Raw genomic sequence first — 26,465 nt, forward strand, 5'->3', positions numbered from 1 at the left:
TGGCCCACAGTTTCCTGCTTTCTGTCTCCCTTTTTGAATAAAGGAATTACATTCACTATTTTACAATCTAATGGAAACTTCCCTGAATCTAGGGAATTTTGGAAAGGGGAACAAGGGTAGATTTGTGGGACTGCAGAGAAGCCAGGGTGGGAAGAGAAGCTATTTTTTTGACAGTTTCACATTTATTTGCCACAATCAACATATATTGCAAATTGACCATCTACTTGGAAGGAATAATACTTAATTTTAAAAAATCTACTGATTGTTCCGCTACAATGCAATCAAATGCTATCATCTATCATAATTAATGTAGCATAAGTATGTGCTCTGGTAGGAAATGTAGGAATAACAGGATCCAGCGTTTGCTTTGCCCATCACAAAGATGGCGACGCCAGGGCCAAATTGTCACAAACCGGATGCTGGGAAGTAGGGGGGGTGTTGGTTTCCGGTGCAATGGATATTGGGAGTTGGGCCTGTTAAAGTGCTGTGTAACGCTGCGGTTTTGAGTGGATTTCTTGCTGAGCTCGAGCAGTTACTGCTGTCCTGATCATGCCGGATTACCTGGGAACCGACCAGCGCAAAGCTAAAGAAGAAACGAAAGAAGAAGACAAGCCAATCCGAGGTGAGTGGCGGTTTAAACCGGTGAGAAATGATGGGCCCTGGAGGCTGCTGATTGACACGGCCGCAGCTGGAGGCCTGAGACGGCGGGAATGGAGTGGGTGAAGAGCGGGGCGGATTTGGGTAACAGAGGCCCTGTCAGTGTGGTGCTCTGATCTAGTATGGATTCAATTCTAAGCATAAATGAAGTTCCCGAGCAGTGGTGTGGTGGGTTTCTTGGGGTCATGGCCATCATTTTTCCCTCAGTCAAAACTATCAAAACCTATTATCTGATAGTTTAAGCAATTGCTGTTTCTGGGATTTCGCTGTGTCCAAATTGGCTTTCGCGTTTTCCCAGATTACAGTAGTGAGTACGCTTCAAAAAACAGTTTAGTGGCTGTGAAGCCGTTTCTTCATGCATAATGTAAAATCTCCTATTGCTCACAAATTGCTAGCACCTATATTGTATTCTATATTTGTTCTTTTGACTTGTGGCTTCCCTTAGGTGATTGTTCAGAAAAAAATGTTGGGATTTTAAATGCAATAAAAAAACTTTTGGTGGTTCATTTGCCTTGTATAAATTAGAACCCAGAAAAGCCATTTTGGTTAGGGAGCAAGTGCTTACCTGGTACAGACCAGAAGACATAAGGTTTGATCTCCAGTCCGACAGCAGTTAGGATGATAACATTGTTGATGGGTTTGGTGAAGGCCAAAGCAGCCAGAATTGCTATTTAGCATCCAATGTTTGAAGCTGTGTGATAATAGAATTAGCTTTGTTATAGTTGAATACTTGCTGACACTTGCTTCCCTGATCTGTTGCCAACTAATCAGGGAAATTTCGTATATTTTGTGCATAAAAGTGTCCCTGTCTGATAGACAAGTACTAATAGAAGTAGCTAAAGTATGAAAGCCTGGGAGAAAATTAAAAACTACTGTATTTGAGATCTGTGTACAGATTTATGGCTGTTGGCTATATTCGGTGGTGGGAATATGTGGAGCAGTTGTAAATGAAAACTAAAATGGGGGGGGGGGGGGCAAGAGAGGGGTGAAATCCAGTCAGTTTAGAGTTCAGTGGGTAATTGCATTAAAACGTAAGGCCATTACAATTATTTTGAATATCATGGAAGGTAGCATGGTAGGTGCAGATTGGGGGGTGGAGGGGGCAAAAGGAGAAGGGGTGACAAAGCTGCCAGAATCAGAACCGGGAGAGACAGCAGTGCTGATAAAATTGTTTAGTATGTCTGTTAAGAGGGAGTATTCTATTTTTTGAATAGGAGGTGTTTTATGATTGTCCACTGATATTTTGTAACTTATGAAAATACTTATGTATTTTGATTTTTACTTCATTATTCTAATTTTAAACTCTTTCCCAGTTATTGTGCTGTGGAATGTCTGAGATATGAAATTATTAACATAAGCTACAATTCGTTTTTAAAAAAAAACCTATAGCTTGCATTTTTATGGAACATTTTGCTGCTCTGGATTTCAGGCATGAAGTACCTATATTGTTGAATCTCTTGGAAATGTTTATATCATCCAGAACAAAATTCTGGTTCCCTTTTAACTGTTATTTTTGTATTGACTCTGAAATTTATTCTAAAAACATTGCAACAGCAGGAGAAACATAGCAGACTTCCATATTAACGCGTAACTTATTGTAAGAAATTGCTACTGCTTGCACTCCTAATCTTTGCAGTAAATGTTGGTCTGAAATTTTTCTACCATCCAAGGCAGCAGTTGTGCCTTTGAACCCTGACTTTACAAGTAAAGGCCAGCTCAGGTCTGTAAATGAAACCTGATCCGAGCCCGACAGAGCCACATCCGACCCTGAACCCATCCCGGCCCGAGTCCTTTCATTTTTTCCCACGCCCGACCCGACCATCAGTTAACCTACCTTCCATTTTTCACTTTGTTGCTTATCTGCACAAGCTTAAAATAACTAACAAAACCACTTTTCAAGTCCAAAAAGTATATTAACATTGGAGCCACTTACCGGAGGTGGTGATAGAGTGTGTCTGACCTGACCTGACCCGAGCCCGAATGCCGGACTGGAGGTGCGACCCGACTGGAACCTGACCCATGTCGTCAGGCGCCGTCAGGTTCGGGTCGGGTAGTTGGCCTTTATTTGCAAGGGCATCAATATCAGGACTAGACTCTCCTAAGGTGCAGCAGGGAGGAAACGCCTCACCAAATTTTGCAAGGCAAACTGCTCCATTAATTTCAACTTGACCCCTGTGCATGAAAAAATTGTGTGGGTTGGTTGGGACTTTAAAACTGGGTGGGGGGCTGTGTTGTTTTATGTGGAATGAAACCTTGAAAGTCTTAAATGTGAGAAGTGCAACAAAGAAGGTGACCATCTTTGGTGCTGAAAGGCTCCTGCCCTTTAAAGTCCATGTTGGATGGGTGGAATTAGCCAAGCAAGCAAATGGCGGCTTCCAAGTCCATCATAGCTTGGAGCAAATATGTAATAACTTCGGTGACATCTGTATCCACCATTGTGTACATGCTTACTCTTTGTTCATTTCAGGGATGCAAAGACTATTTACTAGTTATTGTACCATTCTTTCATGTAACAAAAACTGTAGAATTCAGTTCATAAAGCTAAAGCAATATGCAAACTACTTCACAATGGCATTTAGGACGCTATTGAGTCATGGTGAGGTGCTCCATAAATGCAAATGGTTTTCCTTTATAATCTTAACTCATACCTCATCACTTTCACATTTGTGATCAGCCTTGCTCTTTTCTGGCCCCTATTTAGTGTTGGGATCAAACTCTGTATTGCTGAAAAAAGAGACATGCAGTCAGTTTTTCATCTTGCACTCATCAGGACAGATGCAAGAATGCCAGATTTCAAAGGGAGCAACAATTATACTGCATGAGAAAAGGGTGCTGATTGGTTGGCAAGTCAACTCTGGTTGAGGTGTTGCCATGGAGAATGCACCAGGGAACTATTGTCTTCCACGCTTTTATGTAATGCAAAAAATACACAACGCTTGGACATGTTCCTTATGCCTGCAGAGGACAAGTCCCAGGGTATGAATGTAGGTAGCTTCTAGCAAGCATAAGTGAGCCACATGATAGTACTCTGTAGAGCATGGCTACCTGACCTGAACCCGAAGAGACCCGATGACGTGTTGAGTGCAGGTCGGGTTGCTCTTCCGGCTCTGGCATTCGGGCTCAGGTCGGGTTTGTTCAGGTCGGTCACACTCTATCACCACCTCCAGTACATGGCTACAATTTTAATGTACTTTTTAAACAATCTTTCAAGTCCAGTTACAGTTTTTGTTGCTTATCTGCACAAGCTTAAAAAGTGAAAAATGGAAGCTAGGTTAACTGAACGTTCCGGTGGTTGGGTCGGGCGCAGGAAAGAATGAGAGGGCTCGGGTCGGATGTGGTTCTGTCGGGCTCTGGTTGGGTTTCATTTGCAGACCTGAGCCGGCCTTTAGTACTCTGTCATCTGATTGCATTTGAAAGCCATAGCGTAATTTCCTGTTGACTTGTATATCCATAGAAATGGACATGTCACTTGTCATTAAAGTTGAGATGAATTGTTCAGTTGCCACTTCTGCTTCTCCCTTTATTTCCCCACCAAGCTAAATCTCCCCTCTCCAATGCTACCCATGCCCTCTTCCTGATCCCATATCTCTGTCTAGTTTCTCTCCTGTAGCAACTCGTGCTCTCACTGAGCTCATGTGATAGCTTCAAATATATCTCCTTTCTTTTTGTTTTAAGCTGATGACTTATTTTCCCTGGGGTTTTATTTTTAACAACAGATTTCAATACAATCGTCAAATATGTTACTTTTTAGCCCAGTAATCAACCGAGTGATTTTTTTTTAGTTACAGGTAAATGTATTTTCATTTCTAATAATTTCTTTTGGATGATTGCAGCATTAGATGAAGGGGATATTGCGCTCCTGAAGACCTATGTAAGTATCCTGCTTATGTTCAGTTGCCATTCTTAGAAAATTGTAAACATTAACTTTTTTGTCATTATTGCAGCTAACTGCACGAATGCGGCACATGATGTGAATTAATTAAAAGCCAGCGTAGATTTATAAAGAGCAAAGTGTTTAACTAATTTGATTGAGTTTTTCAATGAAGTAAGAGAGGGTTAATGAGGGTAATTCAGTTGATGTGGTGTAAATGGGCTTTCAAAGGGCATTTGATAAAGTGCTACACTTTAGGAAAGATGCGAGCGTCCTTGAGAGTGTGCAGAGGAGATTTACCGGGATGGGGATTTTAGTTACAAAGTTAGGTTGGAAAAGCTGGGGTTGTTCTCCCTGGAGAAAAGGAGATCGAGGGGAGATTTGATAGAGGTGTGCAAGATGATGACAGGCTTAAATAAGCTAGACAAGGTAAAACTGTTCCATTAACTGTTGGTACAAGGACTATGGGACTCGAGGCTCCTTAGACAGCACCTTCCAAACCTGCGACCTCTACCACCTAGAAGGACAAGGGCAGGAGATGCATGGGAACACCAACAGTTGCAAGTTCCGCTCCAAGCCACACACCATCCTGACTTGGAACTGTATCACCGTTGCTCCACAGTCGCTGGGTCAAAATCCTGGAACTCCCTTCCTAACAGCGCTGTGGGTGTACCTACCCCACATTAAATTGCAGTGGTTCAAGAAGGCAGCTCACCACCACCTTCTCAAGGACAATTAATGATGGGCAATAAATGCTAGCCAAGCCAGTGACTCCCACATCCCATGAATGAATGAAAAAAAGATTGAAGGTTTTGGACAAGAGATGCAGGGGAAATGTGAGGAAGAACTTTTTTACGCAGCGAATGGTAATGGCCTGGAACTTGCTGCCTGTGACGGTGGTGGAAGTAGAGACAATCAATGATTTCAAAAGGAAATTGGATGGGCACTTGAAGAAAATAAATTTACAGGGCTACGGGGATTGAGCGGGGGAGTTGGACTGACGAGATTCCTCCATGGAGAACTGGTAAACACTCGATGGGCCGAATGGCCTTCTGTGCCGTAAATGAATCTTATGTACATGTGTAACTTGTTGGTACATGCATAATGTTTATATTTTAGTTCCTTATTTGAATGAAACAAGTCTTAAATGAGCTGCTAGCTTTCAGGATGGATCAGCAGGTTTACACAGTGAACAGGTGAGCCATAAAGAATAATAAAGTCTCACATTCAGTCCTCTGGTCTAAACCAGATTGCAATTGAATTCCTACAATTGCTGTATCGTCTGAGTTAAGCAGGGGAATAAATATCAACGGGATCTCCCCTTTGTGAGCACGGTCCAAAAAACCCCTTCAGGAACTGCGTGTATATTAGTGTTGAGTGAGGATCAGATCAAGTTTGACTGATACCACAAGGTTGAATAACTTGTCCACATTCATTGCAAAAGCTCACACATGAGCAATGTTGATGTTCTGGCAGATGATGGTGACTATGGAACTGGAACACAAGCAATAACTTCAGGGGGATGGGCACAGGAGAAAATTCACAAACCAAAAAAGTCATGCTTAAAAGAATGGCCAGGGTGGAGTGAAGTGGCTGTGGTGGCCATTTTATTCCTCCTCGGGGAATCCTATTTTCCTGCTCATCCCTTGGAAAACCAACCTGCATTATGAAAGGGGTCGGCTCACTAGGTTAGTGTTTCTGATTTCCTAGAGCTGTTTCCATTGATATTGTACAGAATAAGTGAGGGGAAAAAAGATGGCGAGGATTTGTTTGACTTGCCAAAAAGCACTTAACAGTATTGACTTTTCTTGACCTGTACAGGCAACTTCTCTGACCTGTGTAATGCATATTCCAGTACAAAACTGTATATTCTTAGTGGTAGCACATAACCATGACATATTCAAGTCTTGAGTTATTCAGATCTGGGTATGTTTGGAAATCCAGTTACACAGCAAAAGGGATGCATTATCATGCAAATTGGTGGATGATTGATACAGAATACATTGGGGTATCATACGTTATTTTAGTGGTTGAACCAATGGCGAAAACTTGCAAATGCCTCTTCATCTGTTCTAAGCCTTTTACAGGTCTCTAAAATAATTAGTAACTTAATTTGTTGATTAATTTTCTAATAGATTGTGTGGCAGTGCATACCAGAGCATCAGATTTAATTGGCCAAAATGAGTAGTGTTTTTAATACCTAGTTAATACCAGTTTAATGCCTGGTTTTGTTGCAGCGGTATGACCATCTTACATCCCATTTTTTGTGTTTTGTAGGGTCAGAGTACTTATTCTAGACAAATCAAGCAAGTAGAGGATGACATCCAACAACTTCTCAAGAAAATTAATGAGCTGACCGGTGCGTTTGAATAAAACCTCCAAAGGCTACTTACATGATTAGATCTGGTATCCTGAAAATAGCGTATCAGGTGCTTGTACCCACTACTGGCTTCATACAGTCAGATAGAGATAAAATTTGTTCAGTGTAAATTTTGCTGCTGGCAGTATTTTAACAAATGTTGTCAATGTATATAGTGTTTTGATCCAAATAGTTTATTTTAAAAGCTCTCTCTATATACAGAAATGCATTGGTTTTCAAGTGTATGGATTTGGGGTGGTCTGACAAACATTCCAGTAGAATTACAATGAGCTATTTGTTGTTAAAGAAAAGTAATGCCATCTTGGGTCAGCTGGTATCTACTAACTACTGGGTTAGGCATTATGGTTTATGCCATCACTTGAGACACTCAGACCCCTATAAACTACAATAATCCCACTGCCCAAAAACATTTTGTTGGTCTGCTTTCTCTCCCCTTTCAACAAACGACTGAATTATTTTTAGCTGATTCTTTATGTCAAACTTGCTATAATATTTTGTTTAACATTTTAAAGCCTATTTTTAGTGCTTACATGTGTGCAGGCTTTTATGGCTCAGTCACGATTGAAGGTCACATATAAAGAACTTCCTTATTAAGGTTCCACTGTATAGTATGCTTTTGTATAACTTAGAATGATGGTATTGATTGGGGGTTATGTGTTATGTTAGCTTAAGTATTTAGGCCCTAACAATCTACGGGGCATGGTTATATTTGAATCATGCCCTCATGTGCCCACCAGTCAGCTAGGGTCAGCGGGAGACCAGCTAATTTGCATGGAGCCTGTGGACATATCTCTGGTGTCCACCTGCCCCATGCAGCCAGAAAGTCTGCCAGCTGCCTAGCAGAACCCAAACTGAGCATTGGTGAGCATATTACTGGTGAGTAAGTGGCACTTGATAGCACTGTCGACGACATCTTCCATCACTTTGCTGATTGAGAGTGGACTGATAGGTTGATGATTGGATTTGTCCTTTTTTGGACAGGGTATACCTGGGCAATTTTCCACATCAGGTAAATGCCAGTATTGTAGCTGTAATGGAACAATTTGGCAAGAGGCGTGCCTACTTCCGGAGTACAAGTCTTCAGCACTACAGTTGGGTTGTTTTTACTGTGTCCTGTGCAATCAGATGTTTCTTGATACCACATAGAATGAATCGAATTAGTTGCAGTCTGGCATCTGTGATGGTAGGGACCTCCAAGAGGAGACCAAGATGGATCATCTACTTGACACTTCTGTCTGAAGATGGTTACAAATCCTTCAGCCTTATCTTTTGCATTTACATGCTGGGCCCTGCCATCATTGAGCATGGGAATGTTCATGAAGCGTCCTCCTCCTCTTAGTTGTTTAATTGTCCACTACAGTTCATTACTGGATATGGCAGCTTTGATACATTGGTTGTGGGATCACTGCTATGTTTGTTTTAGGTAGATTTGTTTGACTTCTTGATCATTAGATTGGTTATGAGTTTTTCATTTTGTAATATTTTAAAGTATTCTGTCTGGTTTAATTGGAAAAGAAAATACGAGAAGTTGCTTGAATTGCCAGCCTTGTAGGGATAACCTTTCTTGAAACTAATCCCAAATTTCAGAAAATTATTGTTCATCTTCCACATGGCACTTTGTGATTTATATCAAATCTAGTTTAAAAACTTTGGAATTTTCTGCTCTTAGTGAATTGTGCTTGAAGTATTATGAATGTTAATATTTGCTTTGCGCATAATTTACCTGTAGCTATTTGAAAACTTTCATGAGACATCACTCTTAACCACATTTAACTTCATTTTCTTGTATGTTTGACTACTTACAATCTAAGGGATGTATAGTAGTCTTCTACAAGTACGAGGGATATCACTGGATTGAGATCACGTATTGTGGCAAGCAACTTGATTTCTTTTAAATAACAAGCTGAGTGAAGGATGGTTTAATATCTTTTTAGAAGTGATTTTTTACATGTGGAATTTATTGTGCTGTCCAATTTTACTTTGCTCAAAGTACAAGTTAAAGAGTTGATTCTTTAAAAATATATTATGTGTAGGTATCAAGGAGTCTGACACTGGTCTGGCTCCTCCAGCGCTATGGGATCTAGCAGCAGACAAACAGACTCTGCAGAGTGAGCAGCCTTTGCAGGTTGCAAGGTATGAATTCTAAAATGCTCTACCTCAAACTGAAGAAGAATGTTCTGAATTTTCCAGTCGCATGGAACTCTAACCCATGTTTATCCTTAATACAACTGTTTTTCATTCCTTGTGAACTGATAGTATTCCAGTATATTTGAACTAATTTGTTCCCATAGTGTGCTGCTGCTTCATTATGTAATCTGTAGGTTATTGACAGAAAAATCAGACTGCATAATGTAATTTGAGATACTGGTATTATTTAAAATTATGAAGGGTATTGATTGGGTGAACTTGGAAAAATTAATCCCTCTGCTTAGGAAGTCATTGATGAGGTGTCATTATATTTAATTGTGATCAAATGTGAGAAGAAAGGTTGGAAGTTTTATTTTGTTTAGAATTGTTAGAAAATGGAATGGTTTGGGATGGGGAATAGTTGAGGCAAAAACATTTTAAGGGAAAGTCGATTAAAAAAATTTTTTTAAAGGAAGATGCAGTTTAGGACAGTGGGATTTGTTTAGATTACTCTGGTAAAGAACCAAATGGCCTCCTCCTGTGGCTCTATAGGCGCAGCTGAAGATAAATTGAATCCTAATAGTTGCTGGAAACAAAGAATGGAAGAACCTTTGATACCAGTTTAGAGTAATTTTCATCACTTAATTGCCCCAGCATAGATCACCTATTTTCATGAAAGCATGTTACTCTTAGAGCAGAGGTGTGTAAGAAGCAGAGATTTTTGTCTTCGCATTACTGAAGATAATGCACGTGAAATTTTTAGAGAATGACATCCTTCCATTTTCCTTATTTTCCATGCCATAACAAACTAATTTTGTTTGATATTTAATTGGATACTATTCACATAATAATGACTACATTCTTCCAAACATTCCAGTTAAACCTTTTATTCATTTATGGGATGTGAGCACCACTAGCAAAGCCAGTATTTGTTGCCCTTCCCTAATTGCCCTTGCGAAGGTGCCTTCTTGAACTGCTGCAATCCATGTGGTGTTGGTACACCCTCAGTGCTGTCAGGGAGGGTGTTCCAGGATTTTGATCCCATGACAGTGAAAGAATGGCAATATAGTTCTAAGTCAGGATGGTTTGTGGCTTGGAAGGGAACAAGTGGGTAGTGGTGTTCTTGTCCTTTTAGGTGGTAGAGGTTGCAGGTTTGGAAAGTGCTGTCGAAAGAGTCTTGGTGAGTTGCTGCAATGCTTCTATACTGCTGTTTGAATCTCAAGAAAGTGTATGTGTGGGAGCAGTTGACTTTAGATTAAAAACCTCTTCCTGAACTTGAAAGTAAGAAAGTTGATTTCCTCTTGATTGTTCCTCTTGGAGTATTTTATCAAAGACAATGTGAATGAGAACTTTTTTCCCCCCTTTTTATAGTCTGCATTTTTACTGTTGCTGATGCAGTCACCCTCTCAAGGTATCCCTCCAGGTTCTCATTGGTTCACAGAAAACCAAAATCTCAGTATTTGAGCAAGTTCAGTAAATGCCAATTAATGAATCATAAACAAGTCTCAGTCCTGTCTTCATTGACCCCTACAGATTGCAGTGCTTTAATATTAAATTGTCATGACCTTGTCACATCGTAAGCTTCAATTGACCTCACTCATGCAAATGAATGGATGTATGAACTTTATTGCATTTGATAAAATTAGATATTATGCATTTTATTGAATTTCTGGAGGGGTACATTGCCTTCCAAAGGTTTTGAATTGTGCAGTTCCAGTCTAGTGCACAGTAGACATGTCTAGCAAACCAAACTTTCTGACGTTGACCCGTTTTGGTCTAGTTGATTACTGCATTTGATGAAATTCACTGAAGTTCACTGCATTCATTTGGGTGAGTGAGGTCAGTTGATGCTTACAATGTGACACAGTCCTGACAATTTAATATTAAAGCACTGCAATCTGTAGGTGTCATTGAAGACAGGACTGAGACTCGTTTATGATTCATTAATTGGTATTTCAGTGATCCTGATTTTCAAGCAGAATGAATAAAGGAGTTGTCACTTGGTATGATTGCTATACTTCGGAAGATGTGTTTTGATTAAGTAGTTTAAGGGAGTTAAGCATTTCACCTATATAAATCCAAGCCTATGATTATACATTGTCACTTGCTGCAGCTCAATAAAAGAATGAACAAGAAGGCACTTTTTCTTTTTGTAGATGTACAAAGATCATTAACGCAGATTCAGAAGATCCCAAGTACATCATTAATGTGAAGCAGTTTGCAAAATTTGTGGTTGATTTGAGTGACCAGGTGGCTCCCACTGACATTGAGGAAGGAATGAGAGTTGGGTATGAACAAAATCTTTAAATTTTCTGATGCGCCAGTTGATAGGCTGGCTATTATGTTATACTGAATTGAAGAATTTTATACATTTTAATTCGTTAAATTTAAGTTAGCTTCAGAGTCATGATTGCATTGATCATTTTATATCTGTTATAAACAACAAATCAGTATAAAATTATTTTACTTCAGACTGCACCACATTTTAAAATACTTTTTAAAATTCTACAGTGTGGATCGAAACAAGTACCAAATCCATATTCCGCTGCCTCCAAAGATTGATCCCACAGTTACCATGATGCAAGTAAGTCCAACAACTTGTATTTATATAGTGCCTTTAGCATACTAAAACATTTCAAGGTGCATTGCAGGATTGTAATCAGACAGTGATTGTCACCAAGTCAAAGAAGGAGCTATTAGGATAGGTGAGATAGGCTTTAAGGACCAAAGGAGAAAGGAGAGGCACAAAGGTTTAGGAAGCGAATTCCAGAGCTTAAGGCCAAAACAGCTGAAGGAAGGGCTGTTATTGCTGGGATGAAGGAAGTGGAGAATGAACAGAGGCCAGAGATGAAGGAACACAGAGTTCTATTTGGGAGGTAGGGCTTGAGAAGATTAGGGAGGGGCAAGGTCATGAGGAATTTGAACACGAGGATGAGAATTTTAACATTTTAAAAGGCATATGGGGACCAGGAGCCAATATAAGTCACTGAACACAGGGATGATGAGTGCACGGGACTTGGTATAATTCAGCACCTTCCAAACCTGTGGCCTCTACCACCTTGAAGAACAAAGGCCGCCAGTGCAAGTTCCCCTCCAAGTCACACGCCATCCTGACTTGGAACTGTATCACAATTCCTTCATCGTTGCTGGGTCAAAATCCTTGAACTGCCTACCTGATAGCACTGTGAGTGTACCTACACCACATGGACTGCAGTGGTTCAAGAAGGCAACTCGCTGCCACCTTCTGAAGGGCAATTAGGGATGAGCAATAAGTGACATCCACATTCCATGAATTAATTTTTTAAAAAAGGTATTTGGATGAGCTCAAGTTTATGGAGGGTGGAAGATGAGAGACCAGCTAAGAAAATATTCAAATTGTTGAGTGTGGAGGTAACAAAAGCATGAGCAAGGATTCCAGCAGCAGCTGAATAGGAGCAGTGGAGTTGGAAGTAGGTGGTCTTGATGATGGAAAGGATGTGGGGTCGGAAGCTCAACTAAGATTACAAATGGTCTGGTCTCCTCTCAATAAAGGCAGACATAGATGACAAAATCCACCAGCAGCTTCAATGTGCCAGATCTGCCTTCAGCCAACTGAGGAAGAAAATATTTGAGGACCAGGACCTCAAATCTGGGGCTACTGTCATGGTGTACCAGGCAGCAGTGATCTCTTAAGGGTGAGGATGGCATAGTGGTAATGTCAATCGACATGGATATCCAGAGGCCCAGGCCATGGGTTCAAATCACATCATGGCAGCTGGTGGTATTTAAATTCAATGAATTAATAAACTCAATTAATAAAAAAAAATCTGGAATTGAAAGCTAGTCTCAGTTTTATGGCATTACTACAATCATCGATTGTTATAAAAACCCATCAGGTTCACTAATATCCTTTTTATGGAAGGAAATCTGCTGTACTTACATGATCTGGCCTGCATGTGACTCCAGACCCACAGCAATGTGGTTGACTCTTACCTGCTTTCTGAAATGGTCTAGTTGTCAAGGGCAATTAAGAATGGCCAACAAATGCTGGCCTTGCCAGTGACGCCCACATCCTATGAAAAATTTTTAAAAAGAAGCTCCTGTATGCTTCAGAGACTTGAATAATCTACAGCAGGCACCTCAAGGCACTGGAGAAACGCCACCGCTGTCTCTGCAAAACCCTTCACATTCATTGGCAGGATAGACTGTCTAATTCAACATCCTCTCCCAAGCCAATGTTCCAGCATTGAGGTGCTAATCACCCAAAATCACAGAATTGTTACAGTGCAGAAGGAGGCTATTTGGCCCATCATGTCTGCACCGGCTCTCCGAATGAACAATTCACCTAATGCCATTCCCCTGCCTTCTTCCCATAATCCTGCACATTCTGCCTTTTCAGATAACAGTCTAATTCCTTTTTCAATACATCGATTGAACCTGCCTCCACCACACGCTCAGGCAGTGCATTTCCAGATCCTAACCACTCAGTGCATGAAGAAGTTATTCCTCATCTTTCTTTTGCTTCTTTTGCCAATCACTTTCAATCTGTGCCCTCATTCTCGATCCTTTCACAAGTGGGAACAGTTTTTTCCTTTCTACTCTGTCCAGACCCCTCATGATTTTGAATACCTTTATCAAATCTCTTCTCAGCCTTCTCTTCTCCAAGGAAAAACAATCCCATTTTCTCCAGTCTGTGTTCATAACTGAAGTTCCTCATCCCTGGAACCATTCTCATGAATCTTTTCTGTACTCTCTCCAGTACCTTCATATCTCTCCTAAAATGCAGCATCCAGAACTGGAAGCAGTACTCGAGCTGAGGCCGAACTAGTGTCTTATACAAGTTTAACATAACTTTCTTGCTCTTGTACTCTATGCCCCTCTTAAATCCCAGGATACTGTATACTTTATTAACCGCTCTCTCTACCTGTCCTGCCACCTTCAGTGACATATGCACATATGCCCCCAGGTCCCTCGGCTCTTGCACCCCTTTTAGAGCTGTACCCGTTTGTTATATTTTCTGTCCATGTTCTTCCTAGTAAAATGAATGACTTCACATTTCTCCGCATTGAACTTCACCAGCAACTTGTCCACCCATTCCATGAACTTGTCTATGTTCTTTTGAAGTTCTACACTATCCTCCTCGCAGTTCATAATTATTCCAAGTTTCATATGTTGTAAAGAAACCTTTTATGAAAGAGTATTGTATGCAAATTTTGAAACTGTGCCCTGTACAGCTGGGTTTAGGTCATTAATATTTGAGGAAGATCAAGGGTCCCAATACTGACCCCTGGATCTCCTACAAACCACCTTCCAGCCTGAAAAATATCCATATTCACTACTCTGTTTCCTGTCACTCAGCCAATTTCGTATCCATGTTGCTACTGTCCCTTTTATTCCATGAGCTATAATTTTGCTCACATGTCTGTTGTGCGGCACTTTATCAAATGCTTTTTGAAATCCATGTACACCACATCAGCAGCATTGCCCTCATCAACCCTCTCTATTACCCCTTCAAAAAACACTAAAGTTAGTTAAGTATGATTTTTGCCTCCACGAATCTGTGCTGGCTTTCCTTAATTAATCCGCATTTGTCCATGTGACTATTAATTTGGCCCCAGATTATTTCTAGAATTTTCCCCACCACCAAAGTTAAACTGACTGGCCTGTAGTTGCTGAGCTTATCTTTACACCCTTTTTTTGAATAAGGGTGTAACATTTGCAATTCTCCAGTCCTCTGGCACCAACCCCAAGTCTAAGGAAGACTGGAAAATTATGGCAGTCCCTCTGCAATTTCCACTCGCACTTCCCTCAGTATCCTTGAATGCATCTCATCTGGCCCTGGTACTTTATCAACTTTATAGACAGCCTATTTAATACCTCCCTCTTATCTATTTTGAATCCTTCTAGTATATTAATTAACTCTTCTTTCACTGTGGCCTGGGTAGGATTTTCATCCTTGGTAAAGACAGATGCAAAGTATTCACTTAATACCTTAGCTATTCCCCCTGCCTCCAGCGTAAATCCCTCTTTTGGCGCCCTACTGCACGTTGTACCACGCTTATATTAATTATATGCCTGTAGAACACTTTTATGTTAGCTGCCAATTTCTTTTCATATTCTCTCTCTATGCTTCTCTTATTTGCCTTTTCACTTCCCCTCTGAACCTTCTATATTCAGCTTGGTTCTCCATTGTATTATCTACCTGATATCTGTCATAAGTACATTTTTCTTCTTCTTCATCTCTATCTCTTTTGTCATCTAGGGAGCTCTGGATTTATTGGTTCTACCTTTTACCCTTCAAGGGAATACACCTTGACTGTGTCTGAACTATCTCTTCTTTGAAGGTAGCCCATTGTTCAGTCACTTGCATGACTGACACCAGGCTCCTGAAGCAACTGTTCTACTCTGAGCTTCGCCGTGGCAAAAGACTCCCAGGAGGACAAAGGAAACACTTTAGGGACATTCTCAAGGCATTCCTGAAAAAAATCAACATACTGTCTCATGGGAGTCCCCGTCTCTCGACCATTCAAAGTGGAGAAGGTGCATTTGGGAAGGTACCGAGCACCTCATGAGATTTTGAAGGGAGCACGCGGAAGCCGAATCTAGGCGGCAGAAGGGGCACACAGCCCCTCCCTCTTTTCACCACCTGCCCCAAAGGTCGTTAAGTCTGCGGTTCACTCATCAGACTTGTTAGCCAAGTTAGAACTCACTGAACTGGAGTAGAAGCAAATCATCCTCGGTCCTAAGCAGCTGCCTAAGAAAACGGAGGAGGTCTGGTTCGGACAGGCAGTGGCCGGGAAGGCAGGCTGGAATCTGTGCTTAGGAAACAGAATTTGTGGTCGGAACCAAAGACAGTAGCTTCTATCTTCTCAGTGTTTAATTGGAGGGAATATCAGCTCATCAAGGGCTGGATGTTGTCGAGCAGTCTGACAAATCAGAGGCAGTGGAGTGGTCAAGCGGGGAGGTAGTGAGGTGGAGCTGGGTTGTCAGTGTATGTGTGGGAACTGACATGTTTTCAGATGATAGATCCTTGATCTCTCCAGAAGATAACAGTGTGGGGGCAGGAAGAAAAGCTATTGCAGGAGATTCTCTGGCTATGACTGTAGTTAAGAGTGGAATCACCTGGGCAAAGATGGTGTGGTCAACTGTGTGTCAAAGCCTGCAGACAGGTCGTGAAGGATGATGAGGGATAGTGTGCCATGATCACATAGGATGTCATTTGTTTGTTTGATTAGGGCCATTTCAGTTCTGTGATGGAGTAGAAACCTGATTGGAGCTGCGAGATATTTGGGACTTGGAGAAGAAAGGGAGGCTGGAGGTGGGGCGGTACAACGGAGTAAAAATGTTTCTTTTTGAGCAGCAGGGGATTGATGATGCAGATTTGAAAGGAAGGGGGATAATTACTGAGGAGAGGGAACCAGAGAAAATAGTTGTATTCCAGTGCAGTTTTATTAGTTATTATGGATAAATTTATAAATCTTCAGGCTCCTGTAATAAAAATAAAAACAAAAAATGCTGGAGAAACTCAGCAGGTCCGGCAGCAACTGTGGAGAGCGAAGCAGAGTTAACGTTTCATCTGATGAAAGGTCACTGACCTGAAATGTTAACTTTGCTTCTCCCTCCATAGATGCTGCCAGACCTGCTAAGTATTTCCAACACTTCTTGTTTTTATTATCGTCAGGACTACTTTGTTTTCCAAGTAAAATACTAATACAGAAATGGAGCTTTAAAATTGGGCATATTTTTAAACTTACTTAGTGGCCTCTGAAATCTTCTCCGTTTAGTATTGCACCCTTAGTGAGTTATTAACCTGTTCAAATCTACAGTCACAATATAAATTTGCAATGTTGAGGTCTGCCATTGTAATCAAGTTTGAAAAGTTTAGAGAACTATTTTTATGGCTAGAAGGTTGCATTATATTATTAGTGATACATCAACATTTTTGTTTCAGTTCGCTGTTTCCATTAAACAAGTACAGCTGTGTCTGGCTGAAGAATAATCATAATTTTGTAAACTGGCATAAATATTACTGAAATCTTTATTGTTCGTTAGTTGGTGTCATGATTTTTTTTAAGGTACTTAATTGACCAAATCTTTAAAACTGTGTGGACTGTAATAATTTGACTAGCTTTCCTCCTCCTCCTCCTCCTCCACAATACTATTGACCTATTGTAAAAATTGTATTTACAGGGTAACTTTGAAGCGCTTAAGCAACTAATTCTTCAATGCATTTTCAGGTGGAAGAAAAGCCAGATGTGACCTACAGTGATGTTGGTGGCTGCAAAGAGCAGATTGAGAAATTGAGGGAGGTTGTGGAAACTCCTTTGCTGCATGTAAGTATATATCTGGTGTGAAACAAAATAGTATAAATTGCTTATGATTTAATAGTTTTTAAAGATCCAGTTTGTGCAGTAATGTCAATACTTTTTGTGTGTTACGAACAACAGAGTTGTGAAAAAAAAAAAATTCCAACCCCAAATAGGATGTAAACAACCAATTAACTGGAAACATTACACTTTTTCCTTTTGGATTGCTTATGCTATTTTGACATAGCTACTACAGCTTTGTCCTACAATTCTGCTAAATGAAATATTTATACTGGCAAAGAAAGAATTATAATAAATAACACTCTTGATTATCAGCCAGAACGTTTTGTGAACCTTGGTATTGAACCACCAAAAGGAGTGCTGCTATTCGGGCCACCAGGAACAGGCAAAACTCTCTGTGCACGAGCTGTAGCAAATAGGACAGATGCCTGCTTCATAAGAGTGATTGGATCTGAACTGGTGCAGAAGTACGTTGGAGAGGTAAAGACCAATCTCTCATTACATTTCTCTTCTAGTGGTGTGGTAATACACTCGCTTGTGAAAATTGATGATCGAAACCCTACTCTAGTAGTTGTATACATAATCTATGCTGACACTCCAATGCAATACTTGGATAGGGCTGTTGTCTCTATCAATCTGTCCTTTGCACAAGACATTGAAGCAATATTTTCAATTTTGATCACCCGTTTCAGCTCTCCTCTAACAATTATTCTGTGAAAATTTAAAATGCTAGTTTCTGAAAGGATGGAAGCCCTGACACCAAGGAGGCCGCTGGAGATGATTTGTTGAATCCTTTCTTATAATTTCACATGACAAAAATTTACTTAACGGTGACCTCTATCACATTATTACATGACTAGAATTGTTCTTGATATGCTTAACAGAAAATTAACATAACATTTAATTGTATTTAGGGTGCTCGAATGGTTCGTGAACTTTTTGAGATGGCCAGAACAAAGAAGGCATGTTTAATATTCTTTGATGAGATCGATGCAATTGGAGGTACTTACATATATTTTCTTCAGAGAAGTGGAGGATGTTTCATGGCTAACTAAGTTTGAAAATATAAATGTAGTTGATTTGTGTATGGAGATTTAATAAGTAGATAGATTGAGCAGATGGTTGTAGCTATGTCATATTAAATGGAGCCAGTAATATGGAGAGTATTTGTTTACTTCAGAAAACTTTTGTAAATGAAACCATTTTGTGTGTCCTTACTGGAATCTCAACCAGCCAACTTATCAAATGAAGGAACTAACTTATTGAGTATATTAATTAATCTCTTCATTGAGTAATTCATGTTGTGATTTGATAAAACAAGTCTTGAAATATACTCTGCATATTAGTTTAAGACTGGCAATTTAATTTTGAAGAAGAATTAACTAATTTGCGAGGTTTTTAATCTATTTCTGAGCTCTTGTAGTCAGTAATTTCAGTATTCACATTGTTTTGATATATTTTTATAAGAATAGTGCACCTAATTTGAATTTCCACATTTCTGTGCAAGTAGCTAAAATCTAAAAGCGAAGCAAATATACTGGACCTTTAAGGGGGTCATTTTAACCCCAAAAACAGGTTGGTTAAAGTCCGGTGAGATGTAAAGTTTTTAAAATATAAGATCTGACCCCAACCTGCCTTCGGCCCATCTAATTCTGTGTTTAATGGAGGTGGGACAGAAGGTGGGAATCCAGCTGCTCCCAGGAGGCAGGTTGGTTGTTTGAATATTATAAGGCTGGGAATCTGTTTTTTTTTTATTCATTCATGGGATGTGGGCGTCGCTGGCCAGGCCAGCATTTATTGCCCATCCCTAATTGCCCTTGAGAAGGTGGTGGTGAGCTGCCTTCTTGAACCGCTGCAGTCCATTTGGGGTAGGTACACCCACAGTGCTTTTAGGAAGGGAGTTCCAGGATTTTGACCCAGTGACAGTGAAGGAACAGCGATATAGTTCCAAGTCAGGATGGTGTGTGACTTGGAGGGAAACTTGCAGGTGGTGGTGTTCCCATGTATTTGCTGCCCTTGTCCTTCTAGTTGGTAGAGGTCGCGGGTTTGGAAGGTGCTGTCTAAGGAGCCTTGGTGCATTGCTCCAGTGCATCATGTAGATGGTACACACTGCTGCCACTGTGCGTCGGTGGTGGAGGGAGTGAATGTTTGTAGATGGGGTGCCAATCAAGCAGGCTGCTTTGTCCTGGATGGTGTCGAGCGTCTTGAGTGTTGTTGGAGTTGCACCCATCCAGGCAAGTGGAGAGTATTCCATCACACTCCTGACTTGTGCCTTGTAGATTGTGGACAGGCTTTGGGGAGTCAGGAGGTGAGTTACTCGCCTCAGGATTCCTAGCCTCTGACCTGCTCTTGTAGCCACGATATTTATATGGCTACAGTTCAGTTTTCGGTCAATGGTAGCCCCTAGGATGTTGATAGTGGGGGATTCAGCGATGGTAATGCCGTTGAATGTCAAGGGGAGGTAGTTAGATTCTCTCTTGTTGGAGATGGTCATTGCCTGGCACTTGTGTGGCGCGAATGTTACTTGCCACTTATCAGCCCAAACCTGGATATTGTCCAGGTCTTGCTGCATTTCTACACGGACTGCTTCAGTATCTGATGAGTCGCGAATGGTGCTGAACATTGTACAAGAATCAGGACTTCTGACCTTATGATTGAAGGAAGGTCATTGATGAAGCAGCTGAAGATGGTTGGCCTAGGACACTACTCTGAGGTACTCCTGCAGTGATGTCCTGGAGCTCAGATGATTGCCCTCCAACAACCACAACCATCTTCATTTGCACTAGGTATGACTCCAGCCAGCGGAGGGTTTTCCCCCTGATTCCCATTGACTTCAGTTTTGCTAGGGCTCCTTGATGCCATACTCGGTCAAATGCTGCCTTGATGTCAAGGGCAGTCACTCTCACCTCACCTCTTGAATTCAGCTCTTTTGTCCATGTTTGAACCAAGGCTGTAATGAGGTCAGGAGCTGAGTAGCCCTGGCGGAACCCAAACTGAGCATCACTGAGCAGGTTGTTGCTAAGCAAGTGCCACTTGATGGCACTGTTGATGACCCCTTCCATCACTTTACTGATGATTGAGAGTAGGCTAATGGGGCGGTAGTTGGCCGGGTTGGATTTGTCCTGCTTTTTGTGTACAGGACATACCTGGGCAATTTTCCACATTGCAGGGTAGATGCCAGTGTTGTAGCTATACTGGAACAGCTTGGCTAGGGGCGGAAGAAGTTCTGGAGCGCAGGTCTTCAGTACTATTGCCGGAATGTTGTCAGGCCCCATAGCTTTTGCAGTATCCAGTGCCTTCAGTCGTTTCTTGATATCACGTGGAGTGAATTGAACTGGCTGAAGTTTGGCATCTGTGATGCTGGGGACTTCAGGAGGAGGCCGAGATGGATCATCAACTTGGCACTTCTGGCTGAAGATTGTTGCAAATGCTTCAGCCTTATCTTTCGCACTGATGTGCTGGGCTCCCCCATCATTGAGGATGGGGATATTTGTGGAGCCACCTCCTCCAGTTAGTTGTTTAATTGTCCACCACCACTCATGGCTGGATGTGGCAGGACTGCAGAGCTTAGATCTGATCCGTTGGTTATGGGATCGCTTAGCTCTGTCTATCGCATGCTGCTTACGCAGTTTGGCATGCAAGTAGTCCTGTGTTGTAGCTTCACCAGGTTGACACCTCATTTTAAGGTATGCCTGGTGCTGCTCCTGGCATGCCCTCTGCACTCTTCATTGAACCAGGGTTGGTCTCCTGGCTTGATGGTAATGGTAGAGTGGGGGATATGCCTGGCCATGAGGTTACAGATTGTGGTTGAGTACAATTCTGCTGCTTCTGATGGCCCACAGCACCTCATGGATGCCCAGTTTTGCATTGCTAGATCCGTTTGAAATCTATCCCATTCAGCACGGTGATAGTGCCACACAACACGATGGACGGTATCCTCAATGTGAAGGCGGGACTTCGTCTCCGCAAGGACTGTGCGGTGGTCACTCCTACCAATACTGTCATGGACAGATGCATCTGCGGCATGCGGATTGGTGAGCACTAGGTCGAGTATGTTGTTCCCTCGTGTTGGTTCCCCCACCACCTGCCGCAGACCCAGTCTAGCAGCCATGTCCTTTAGGGCTTGGTCAGTAGTGGTGCTACCGAGCCACTCATGGTGATGGACATTGAAGTCCCCCACCCAGAGTACATTTTGTGCCCTTGCCACCCTCGGTGCTTCCTTCAAGTGGTGTTCAACATGGAGGAGTACTGAGTCATCAGCTGAGGGAGGGCGGTAGGTGGTAATCAGTAGGAGGTTACCTTGCCCATATTTGACCCGATGCCATGAGACTTCATGAGGTCCCGGAGTCGATGTTGAGGACTCCCAGGGCAACTCCCCCCCCCCCCCCCCCCTTACTGTATACCACTGTGCCACCACCTCTGCTGGGTGTGTCCTGCCGGTGGGACAGGACGTACCCGGTGATGGTGATGTCTGGGACATTGTCTGTCAGGTATGATTCTGTGAGTATGACTATGTCAGGCTGTTGCTTGACTAGTCTGTGGGACAGCTCTCCCAACTTTGGCACAAGCCCCCAGATGTTAGTAAGGACGACTTTGCAGGGTCGGCAGGGCTGGGTTTGCCGTTGTTGTTTCCGGTGCCTAGGTTGATGCCGGGTGGTCCATCCGGTTTCATTCCTTTTTTATAGACTTTGTAGCGGTTAGTTACAACTGAGTGGCTTGCTAGGCTATTTCAGAGGGCATGTAAGAGTTAACCACATTGCTGTGGGTCTGGAGTCACATGTAGGCCAGACCAGGTAAGGACAGCAGATTTAGGTTTAACCCTGGCTGGCCGAGTTTCCTAGACCTTGGGAAACCCAGCAGCTCGAGGGAAGCAAGAACAACTTCAGGGAAAAGATAAGTGTCCTTACAACACTGCGTGTGTGTCAGGAAGAGCAGGAGTGCTTCTTCCTGTCACGCCCCACCCCACCAGGTCCTACTAGAGGCTGCGGTCTCCTTACCTCCTCCAGAGTGTTCCCCACCCGACAGGTTGCCAGTCTGTCGATCAGGCTGACTTCCAGGTGGGAATCTAGTTTATATTTTTAAAAACAAAGACGCATGCTGTTGAGTCAAAACTCCACACAGGAAAATCCAGACTTCAGGGTTTCCAACTCCTTTACGAAATCCGCCTCTGTCAATATTGGGACCGAAAGGTCTCTTCTGGTTGAATGTACTTTTTTCATAAGATGTGTAGTGCTACTCCAATTATGATGTGGCACCCACATCCAAAAAAAAAAATTTCTAAATAGCCAATTTTCTGTATTTCAAATCTGCTGAGTAATGTGTTGAGCATGTGTATTGGTATTTGATGGATAACTTATTCTTTTCTCCAAGGTGCTCGTTTTGATGATGGTGCTGGTGGTGACAATGAAGTTCAACGCACAATGCTGGAGCTTATTAACCAACTTGATGGCTTTGATCCCAGAGGCAACATTAAAGTACTGATGGCCACAAACAGGCCTGATACATTAGATCCAGCTCTGATGAGACCTGGACGTTTAGACCGCAAAATTGAATTCAGTTTGCCAGATCTTGAGGTATGGAAATACTTTTCCAGATACATTTGGAATATTGAATAGTTTTTCAGATATTCATATGTTTTTAGCAACAATTTTATTCTGGTTTATTACTTGTTAACAAAACTAATTTTATGAAACTATATTGAATGTCTGTAGTCCTTGTACAAAAAGCTTGGTTGTTTTATGTAAGTTATAAATTAGCAAGGGACCCATAAAAAAATATAAATAACTTCAGTTGTAATATTGATGTTCCTAATACGTACCTGCCAACTGATTTCCAGCACTACCCGTTTTGCCCTATAACTGTTTCTGCCGTGATCGAAACAGGCAAATGTGAAAAATTGAGCATTTATTTTATTTCCTACCTGGAATGTATAAAGATAAAAAAATTTGTGGTTTACATGCAATAAGTTGATTTGACTTTCATTTCAGGGCCGAACCCATATTTTCAAAATCCATGCACGTTCCATGAGTGTGGAGAGGGACATAAGGTTTGAATTGCTTGCTCGACTGTGTCCTAATAGTACAGGTGGGTTAAATTAAAGTCTTTTTTAAATCAATTTATGAAACACACATTATGAACTTTTTCATTTCTTTGTTTAGATATCAATGTTTACAAGTGTTAATAGATGAAGAATCTGTTATAGCTGACCTTGGGTGCTACTTTGGGCGTTTTAAGTACCCATTGGCTGTAAGAAAAAACTTGAGGTTACAAGTATGACGCACTGTTCTTTTACCTCTGGGATCAACAAACTTCTGATTCAAAGGATTTCGGGTGGCGCAGTGGTTAGCACCGCAGCCTCACCGCTCCAGCGACCCCGGGTTCGATTCTGGGTACTGCCTGTGCGGAGTTTGCAAGTTCTCCCTGTGACCACAAGGGTTTCCGCCGAGTGCTCCGGTTTCCTCCCACAGCCAAAGACTTGCAGGTTGATGGGTAAATTGGCCATTGTAAATTGCCCCTAGTGTAGGTAGGTGGTAGGGGAATTGAGGGGATGTAGTAGGAATATGGGATTAATGTACAATTAGTATAAATGGGTGGTTGATGGTCAGCACAGACTCGGTGGGCCGAAGGACCTGTTTCAGTGCTGTATCTCTAAATAAAATAAAAAAGGCAGGGTGTTACCAAATGACTCTTAGGCACACCATCTGAAGTTCCAGCATTATCTCCCTATCTGTTAGTTGTACGTAAAATTACTTTGGCCAGCCCCAGTAGATGAGTCTTTAGCACAAATTGATAATGATGGAGTATCATACAGTAATTTTATCATGCTTTGTAATATTCTCCACTTCTTTGCAGGAGCTGAGATCCGCAGTGTTTGCACTGAAGCTGGAATGTTTGCTATCCGAGCACGCCGAAAAATTGCGACTGAAAAAGATTTCTTGGAAGCTGTGAATAAAGTTATCAAGTCATATGCCAAGTTTAGTGCTACTCCAAGATACATGACCTACAATTGATTCAGCTATAGTCTCTTTCTCTGTGTGATATTTGCATTCTGTAACCCAGTTGTGCTTTTGATTCGGTGTAACAAATATAATGGATTGTTGTGATGAACTTTGAATGTTTTCACAACTTTGTATTGCACAGGTTCCAGTAGAAATAAAAAAAAAGCACCAGTCTGATAAAGATGCAGATTTTTGTACATCGTATGTAAATTTGACTCCAATCCCAGCATTAGCCTGAGTCAGTTGATAGTACTTTGCCTTTAAATTTAAAGATTGTAGACTCGAGCCCAATTCTGGGATTTGAATAGGATTGAAAGAGTGCTGTGTTGTCGCCTTTTGGATGAGACGTTAAACTAAGCTTCCTGTTGTGATGGATGTAAAACAATCTTTGGTGCTATTCAAAGAAGAGTAGCAAAGTTTCCTGCTGTCCTTGTCAAAATTCCTTACTCAACCAACACATAGCACAATCAGGTAAACTGATCATTCATCTAATTTTGTTGTTTGTGGGTCTTGTGAACAAATTGACTGCCACATTGGCCTCAATAAGTGACTTAACCTCAAGGTAATTTATTGGTTGCAAAGCACTTTTGAACATTAGAACATGATGAGGCACTATATAAATGAAAGTTTTCTTTTAAATGTGCAGTGTAACAATATAAGAATTCCAGAGTAAAAATAGACTTAAGTTCAGAATTAACTGTTGGAAAACCTCAGAATGTTGATGCACGCATTATACTGGATAATCTTTGGCTTTATATGAATCTTTTGAATGCTCTGAGCTGCTATAAAAGTCAAATTTCTGACCATCTAACATGTTGCCTTATGTAATCTGTTGAATATTTATTTTGGCATTTCATAACTCTAGATGTTATGCCATGTAACCATTTATTGCCTGGACTACTGATGGTAGTTGAATATTATTGAAATAGATATTGATAAGTGTTATACCTGTTTTTTGAGTAGAGAGCATACCAATTTGCAGTGGAATGGTCTGTGCCCAATATATGCAAGCATTGGTTTCACTGCTAAATTTGTGGGGTCCATTTTCTTTTTAGGAGTCTTGAGTGGGCACCTAAAATAATCATTAGATCCTTGCATATGTTAATAAATGGCCAACTGCCTGTTGAAGGACCCCATTACCAGCTCAGACCCTCTAATTTGCCCCCTTTTTGGTGCGAGATGTTGGGAACCCCATGTTGGGATTGTGCCCTGCCCTATCCCCTCAGCAGCTCCTACTTTGACCAATATCCCCTGCTCCTTGTTGCAACCCCAACCTGATGATGTGGTGGAGTTGCCAATTCCAGGTTGGATGTGTTTGTGGAGGTTTCAAACAACTGCCCCCCTCTCTATCCTCCTGCCATTAGTTGTCTGTCATATCTATCCCTTCCCATGCCAATTGGAAAATGAATAGATTCTTGATCCTTGACTGTCAGTCAAATGGTTGGGAGAGGACTGCAACCCAATTTTTAACTGCTTACTGAGTGACATGGGTGTTGTCTGTATTTGGAAAGATGGTAGTGGAATCATGTGGTTGGGGGAGGAGGATAGTTCTGTGACTACACATGCTGGAGTAAGGTGTGGCCAACAAGGTTGAATGTTTGCTGGCGACCCAAAGATAAGGGCCCTACCAAAGTTATGGCTGTGAAAAATGCACCCGGACAGAAATCTCATCCTTTCTGAAATTGGCCATTTTACAAACTTTGTGCGTTTTATTTGTTGACTCAAGGCTCAACTCACTGGTAGATGATGGAGAGCTTGTGGTGTGGTTTTGAGAGAAGCAGTCTCAAGTATTCACAAACAAGTGAGGATGCCTGAGCAAATGAATGGCTACAACCATTGCTACAGTATATCGAGTGAAAGAATTTGGAAGCCAGATTCTGTATGCCGATGGTCTTCTATAAGCTGCAATGTTTTGTTAGATCACACATGGCAGGTAATGGTTCAGCTCCACAGAGTTCGAAAGCCATTGCACCAAGAACAGAGTATCTGACACTGCATTGCTGGAAAACAGACAAAAAAAAACTATTTCATTGGTTGGTTACAGTGGAATCTGGATACTACATACCATTGGAAAAACTTGGGGAGAGAGAAGCAGAGTTAACGTTTCAGGTCTGTGACCTTTCATC

The 26,465-nt window shown here is 41.5% G+C and overlaps 1 protein-coding gene across 2 annotated transcripts; it reads left to right on the top strand.

The window, feature by feature from the left end:
* The first annotated feature begins 444 nt into the window (after positions 1-444).
* psmc2 (proteasome 26S subunit, ATPase 2) lies at positions 445-25,150 on the top strand. 2 transcript variants are annotated; one of them, XM_068059261.1, is made up of 12 exons: positions 445-622; positions 4,491-4,528; positions 6,806-6,887; positions 8,942-9,041; positions 11,192-11,323; positions 11,547-11,619; positions 17,252-17,347; positions 17,657-17,821; positions 18,256-18,343; positions 22,712-22,914; positions 23,329-23,425; positions 24,194-25,150. In XM_068059261.1, exons 1-12 carry the CDS (start codon positions 550-552, stop codon positions 24,349-24,351), a joined length of 1,305 nt encoding a protein of 434 aa, XP_067915362.1. In that variant the 5' UTR covers positions 445-549; the 3' UTR covers positions 24,352-25,150. The 2 variants fall into 2 exon arrangements, with proteins under 2 accessions (XP_067915362.1, XP_067915361.1); XM_068059260.1 differs by lacking the exon at positions 445-622 and adding an exon at positions 765-825 and having other exon boundaries at positions 4,440-4,528.
* Positions 25,151-26,465: the final 1,315 nt, after the last annotated feature.

Source organism: Heterodontus francisci, chromosome 27 (assembly GCF_036365525.1).
Source record: "Heterodontus francisci isolate sHetFra1 chromosome 27, sHetFra1.hap1, whole genome shotgun sequence".
NCBI classification, from domain to species: domain Eukaryota; kingdom Metazoa; phylum Chordata; class Chondrichthyes; order Heterodontiformes; family Heterodontidae; genus Heterodontus; species Heterodontus francisci.

What these genes read in the sequence shown, in the direction of transcription:
- psmc2 (XM_068059260.1), top strand. Translation starts at nt 780, where the DNA reads ATGGATTCAATTCTAAGCATAAATGAAGTTCCCGAGCAGTGGTGTG. An exon ending in CCACAGTTACCATGATGCAA is followed by an intron (nt 11,620 to 17,251) that starts GTAAGTCCAACA and finishes ATGCATTTTCAG; the next exon opens with GTGGAAGAAAAGCCAGATGT. An exon ending in TGGAAACTCCTTTGCTGCAT is followed by an intron (nt 17,348 to 17,656) that starts GTAAGTATATAT and finishes CTTGATTATCAG; the next exon opens with CCAGAACGTTTTGTGAACCT.